Source organism: Nematolebias whitei, chromosome 1 (genome assembly GCF_014905685.2).
Source record: "Nematolebias whitei isolate Nwh7 chromosome 1, NemWhi1, whole genome shotgun sequence".
NCBI lineage: Eukaryota > Metazoa > Chordata > Actinopteri > Cyprinodontiformes > Rivulidae > Nematolebias > Nematolebias whitei.
This window is the reverse complement of record NC_056498.1, coordinates 20,218,545-20,225,094: the sequence shown is the minus strand read 5'-3', so window position 1 is coordinate 20,225,094 and position 6,550 is coordinate 20,218,545. Positions and strand designations below refer to the sequence as shown.

Below are 6,550 nucleotides of genomic sequence, written 5' to 3'. Positions count from 1 at the left end.
TTGATTCCAAGTTGATCAGAATCTCTTTAATTGACAGCAGGCGAGTTCCCAAATAGACTGAAGTCTGTAAATAAATCAAAAAGTGCTTCAACAAACTATTAGTCTAAGAGTGTGAACATTCGTGCAACCAGCTTTGCGCATCTTTTTATACGCTCATTGAAACACAGAGGATTTACGGTCTCCATCTATTGTATTTTTCGGATTATAAAATGCACTTAAAATCCTTTAATTTTCTCAAAAATCAACAGTAAGCCTTATAATCCGGTGTGCCTTATGTATTCATTCTGGCTGTACTTACTGACCTCGAACCGATTTTATGTGGTTATTGTGAATGAGTTGAATAAAGTTTGACTTATCTGACTGTTTTCTTTCGCTTAATGCGCCTTATAGTCCAAAAAACACGGTATTCATTTGTCAACGTTCTCGTTTCGTCCATAACTTCTGATCTGCTCAAGATAAATTAATGAAACATGTTACACAATTGTACTATATATGGCATGTTGCATACAATTTTCATCCCCCCAACGCTAAGGTCAAGGTCATAAATCAAGGTCAAATGTTATGCAAGTCCTTTGCTTATCCGTGCGATTGCTATATTTGGACTGTTGTATAATAGTTTGATTGACAGGCGTATAATGTGCCTTATGCCAAACTTTTGTTTTAATAGATTTTTCCCTTAGTATGTTTTTGAAAACTTGAATCACACACGATGTATGTCACAATAAAAGTACAAAACAATTTGAAATGATTTATCGTGGTTTCTTTTTTTATATCACAAAAAGCTGTTGTTTAAACAAGGGTGTGCAGATGTTTTATGTCAACTGTGATTATGACAATAAAAAAAAAAGCATCATTTGCTGGTTTTCTTCTACACGCCAAATTTTGCATACGTTAATATTTTCAGTTCAAATGTGTGACAAGGACGTCTCTGTGCCCACAAAACTGAAAGCAGATTTAAGCACCGCATCATGTGGCTTAAAGAGAAATGTCAGCAAAGAACCTCTTAGATTGGATTTGTTTTACTACGTCTGACATGTCAGAGCTTTCATAAAAATCTGAATCTGCCATGTCTATTTGCAACATGTGAGATATTGATCCTTTGTATCACCAGAGTCAAAATTTTACCTGTTGTATCATAGATAGCTCTTTGAACTAGCTCAGTTTGGATAGAGTTTACTGTAATTTCCGGACTATAAGCCACTACTTTATTCACAGGTTTTGAACACCGGGGCTTCTACAATGCTGCGGCTAATTTATTGATTTTTTTTTTTTTTTTTGACGGGCTAATTAGCTTCATGTCACCAAAACATTTAAGCCTCGTCACATCCTGATGCTCACATTGCTGCCCAATACACGTCTCTCTTGGGGGGTGGGTCCTCGTAACTCAATGAGACTACCTGTACAAATAAAGGTTAATAAAAAATGACCAATGAAATTACGGAACAGGTCACAGTGTGGAGGAGAGGGGAAACTTCATCTACCGCCCTCTCCGTTCTCTCCTCCCCTCCCTGCAGGAGTTCCCCCCCTTGTTGTACACAACAAAGTATTTGCAGCGACTCGAAATATTTGTGAATCGTAAATCAAATGAAATTGCTAATTTGCCTCGAGACGACAGTGACGCTGAGAGCGACAATGAAAGAGAGACTGAGGACGTGTGTGATGAAGTTTTTCTGAGGCTGTTCAGTTCTGACACTGAAGAAGACGACTTTAGTGGTTTTAGTGCACAGGAGGAAGATGAAGACAGCGATCAAAGACTTTTCCTGCTAGTCTACTGTATATTATTTTTTTAACCGGCCATGTTACAGGAACTGTTCAGAAAATAACACCTACGGCTTATATACGTATTATTTTCTTTTTAAATTTAGTAGGCGTGGCTTATATTCAAGTGCGCTCAATAGTCTGGAAATTACAGTAATTCTGAATGGATTGATGAGCTTAAGGCTAGTCCCAATGTGGCTAAAATCAAAATGGATCTGTTGTCTCAAAACACAAATTTCATAACGGCTCGTGCAAAATGTTTTCTACAAACCTTCACCCCTTTGTTCAGGATTGTTCTGGCAGAAAAATGAAATGTACGCCAGAAGTGCTACAGCTGGCTGCTGCTGCTATTTGTACACACAAATAATTATGGGACTTCACGTCATTTACTGTGTGATCAACAACAACAACAACAAAAACCTGCCATACAATTTTTTTGTAAGTTAGCAGCCATAATAAATTTAGCAAAATATTTAAGATTGATTATTTTTACAAATGGCAGCGACTCACGTTGGTCTTGATTCCACTCTGACTAGTCTTTAGCTCATCAGTCGGATCAGATTTAAGCTAGTTTCTCTCTGGGCATCGACAGTCAGAGACTAGAATAAACAAATAATTGCTTGTTGTCATTTCAGATGTGCGCAACAGTAGATTAAATCAAAAACGTGGAGGTTGAGAGCCAAAGCACGTTTGATGTGGGTTGAGATAGACGTGCACATAAAATTTAGTTACGACTTTTAAAAAGCTGGGTGTGCAAAAATAGCTTCACTCTAGCTAGTCTCAAACATTTAATTGCAACAGAAAATATGCGTATTTATTTGCAAATTTAAGCCACCAAGACGTTGAGAGCAGTTGCAGCCCAGTGAGATACAACCCTTATACTCCATTGCTTCAAAATGAGGCCATTCAAACGACTATCTGCAACAGGTAAGATGATTGTTTATAACCATTTCCTCATAAACCCACTTCAAAACGTGTGAACTATCTGAACCAGCAGATCGTAATGATTAGAGATTAATTCAGGCAGAAACCGATCGTGTCGTTATCCGAACACCAAAAGGCAACATTAATTCAGGGCACACAATCAGAATCAGAAGAAAAGCCCAGCAGAGCCGCACGTTCTGGTCAGGATCCATCTGGGTTTCTTGACATTTCAACTTTTCTGACTGTGCTTTCAGTTTACACAGCCGTATAATGAATCTGATTTAAAAGCAACCAGAGTTTAATCATTTAGGTCAGGGCTATTCAACTGGCGGCCCAGGGGCCAAATCAGGCCCACGGGTGAGCTCAGTTCAGCACCAATGGGTTCATTTTTAAATAAAACTAGATTTTCAACCATAAAAACAAACTTACTTTTAATATGAGCTCTTAACTTGCAGGAACTGTGCCCCCCTTGAGCAGTTTAGTTGAATAGCTCTGATTTAGATGCTTCACTTTCGTCTAGCTGTAACAAACATGGAGGCTGAATGTTGCAGTAAAATTATAGGAATGCTTGTCATTTTTGACTAGAAAGTTTTAGTTGAGACCCTGCACCTACACCCGTGTAGGTCCAACAGAGAAGAAGAGTGTGCTAACATGTGAATATATAAAGCCTTACACAACAAACACGTACATCACTACTGTTACTGCATGATGACTGTGATTCTGTTTTTGTCCTTTATTTGCTCGTGTTGGACTGAAATGTGCATTTTTACTCCATCAATCCAAACAGTCTTTTTTAAAAAAGTGTTTCTTTTCATTTTTCTGCTTTAACCTGTGATGCACTGAAGAGGAGTCAAAAGTGTGCACACGTCGGCCTTAAAGGGTTAGAGGGAACTTGAGATTGTTTCTGATGAAGACAGTAACCTGGGGAAGTCTTTTTGTTTTAAACACCTGACCTTTGGCAGCAGGGACACACTCAGGTGCAGCAGGTTTTCCTTCATGCTCCTCTTCCCTGTCCTCCCCCGTCATCATACCACAGTTTCAGAGCTCGACCCTTTCCCTGTGAAGAAATCCCAGAAGTTGGACGCCTTGCCCTCCTCCTGCGGCGTCTGTCTCACCCAGACGCTGCTGCTCTCCGTGGAGCCGCTCAGGCTGGCGCAGCTCCCTGCGCCGCTGCCACCGCCGCCCAAACCCAAGCTCAGAGCGGAGCCCAGTGTGACCCGGCGGTCCTGGGAGTCCGCGTCCTGACCGTGGAGTCTAGAGGAGGAGGAGGGGTTGGCCAGGCTGAGCAGGTTGTGGTGGGAGTGAAAGTGACGCATGTGGTGGATGGATTTCCTGGGATGCACCTCACCTGGAAAAAGAACAGGACAGGTGTCAAATCAGTCTCTTCTTATGGCCTCTTTGTTCAAATGATGCATGCAATTAAAGGCCTAGCTTATGGAATGCATATCGCCCACCACAACCTTTCATATCAGAGCTGCAAATTAAATGAATTTATGTTGAATTGTTTTTGTTGCGTCATTCTGTTTTGGTCAACTCTTGAAAATAACTTTATGCACAGCCCCATCTTGCTTGATTTGTTAGCACTTACAGTACATAACGTGTTGGGGATGACTCTCGGCTACTACCACGCTTCGTTTTAGCTCAGTATCTGCTAAGGTGACAGAGTTAAAGGCATTTTTGCGTTTGCCAAGGCTGTTTATCTGTGGCGGTCTTCTTAAATTAGGTAAAAAGTTAATTAGTTCCAGATGTTCATCCAAATTATTCCTTTATGAAAGTTTCTTTAAAATCTGTCCCGTTGTTTATGAGATTCTGCTCAAAGACAAACACATGCACACAAAGAGAGACACACACACACAAAGGCTGGTGATGAATAGTTAAAGGTGCTCACGCAACCCTATAGGCAAAAAATGTAAATTTTCCAGTCACATGTTTCTGATTCATCTGCTTCTCATGTCATGTTTTTGTCCCATTTCCACCGCAGCCGGTCATGTTTCATTTGTTTTTCCCTGCCATGTGTTTTCAGCTCATGTCACTCTGCACCACGCCTCCTCTGCCCTGCCACTGCAGGCAGCCTCATCCACCGCACCTGTTCACTCCCTTCTTAAGCTCTCTGTTCACCCTCATTCAGCGCCAGATTCTCAAACCTCATCCAGTGGCAGAAATCCAGCATCCCTTGTTTTGGACTCTTGCCTTGACCACGAACCTCTGCCTGGCTGTTGACTCCTCACCCTGTCTTGCCCTTTCAGGATGTGTCTGCACATCTAACCACGGTAATGACCCTCACTCCCTCTTGACTACTCTTTTGATCACGTTTTGGCTCTGGCTTCTCCTCTCTGCTCACCCGTGCTTGAACCTGGCTACGTCTACCGGACCACAAACATGGATTCTCCTTTCTGGACTCTAAACAAGCCTGGACCACTCCGCTGCTGCAGTTCTTTCTCCCTGAGTGAGGTCACTGGCAACAGCGAGACTACAGCTCAAGTCAAACCATCAAGACAGAAGGTTAGTGTTAACGTCAGAATCTTTCAACGTCTCCTCCAAGAACCAGTCCACTGACTCTTCTGTCTTGATAGATCGGACCGGCCTCAGGATCCAGACCTTGACCAGAAGTGGCATGTTTTCAGTAAACATACTGAAACCATTCCTGTGTTCTGGTGTTGTGTTGATCCAAAACCACATCTTGTCATCTCACTGTACTATAAAAATCCATACAAAAACTATACTAAAATGTGTAGCACAAGCAGGGATAGTACACTTCTTTAACTTTAGGTTGCAAACTATTGTTCAGTGTTAACAATATAAACATCTACAGTACAACAAACTACAGCTCTACTTCACAGGTACATCCAGGCCCGTGTCTAAACTAAGGTTCTGGAGACCTTGGTGTGTGAAGTGAGAATTTTTATTTTAATAGCCAATAACATTTTATCAAACTTTTAATCAGGTTTTAGGAAAAGGCACAGCACTACAACAGCAGCCTTAAAAGTAGTTAATGACATTTATTGTGTTTTAGATCACTTTTAATGGACCTGTCAAAAGCCTTCAACACTGTCGATCATATCAGGACGCAAAGGCTTTTGAATACAGAACTATCAAAACGATCAGGTGATTGGTTAGACAATTACTTGACAAACAAGTTCTGGCTTTTGTTAGTTCCCACAGGCCGTAGATCAGGGGTCTGCAACCTTTACGATCAAAAGAGCCATTTTACGCCTTCGTTCACTAAACGAAAAGTGATCAGAGCCGCAACAACCTGCTACAACTGTGATTATCAACTGGTGGCCCATGGGCCACTTTAGGTTTGTTGGAGGAGACTTTTGTGGCCATTAGGGGTGACATTATAAAGTTAAAAATATCTAATAATATATATTTTTACAATTTAAGACAAATAAAGACCAGATTCCTGTAAGGGGGTGGGGGGTGGGTGTGTGTGTGTGTGTGTGGGGGGGAGTTTTCTAATTAATAAAAACTATGAACTATGCAGAGCTATGTATTTTTTTAATTGTGGAAAAAATAATTAAGTATAGAAAAAAAAAGTATAAAGTTAAAGTGAATATGTTTTACTCTTTGTACATGTTCCAATATTCACATATTTGCAAAAGGAATGACAGGGAAACTGCTAAAACTAGTCCTTTTTGTCGTTTGTATAACACCCAATAAAATTCAGTTTTACGTTAGTGTTGATCAAAGCATGAAAGAGTCGCTGCAGAGGAACCAAAGAGCCACATGCGGCTCCAGAGGTGCAGGTAGCAGACCCCTGCCGTAGACTGAGGAATTCCACTGGATGGGAGATGAAACGCTTCTCACTTATTTATTTATATCTACACACACACACACACACACACACACACACACACACACACACACA

The 6,550-nt window shown here is 41.0% G+C and overlaps 1 protein-coding gene across 1 annotated transcript in view; it reads right to left on the bottom strand.

The window, feature by feature from the left end:
* Window positions 1-3,420: 3,420 nt before the first annotated feature.
* Window positions 3,421-6,550, bottom strand: part of arhgap36 (Rho GTPase activating protein 36) — a 50,950-nt gene continuing 47,820 nt past the window's right edge. The window contains exon 11 of the mRNA XM_037682902.1: window positions 3,421-4,025. Coding sequence (XP_037538830.1) covers window positions 3,708-4,025 — 318 coding nt within the window. The 3' untranslated portion in view covers window positions 3,421-3,707. The remainder of the gene's footprint in view (window positions 4,026-6,550) is intronic.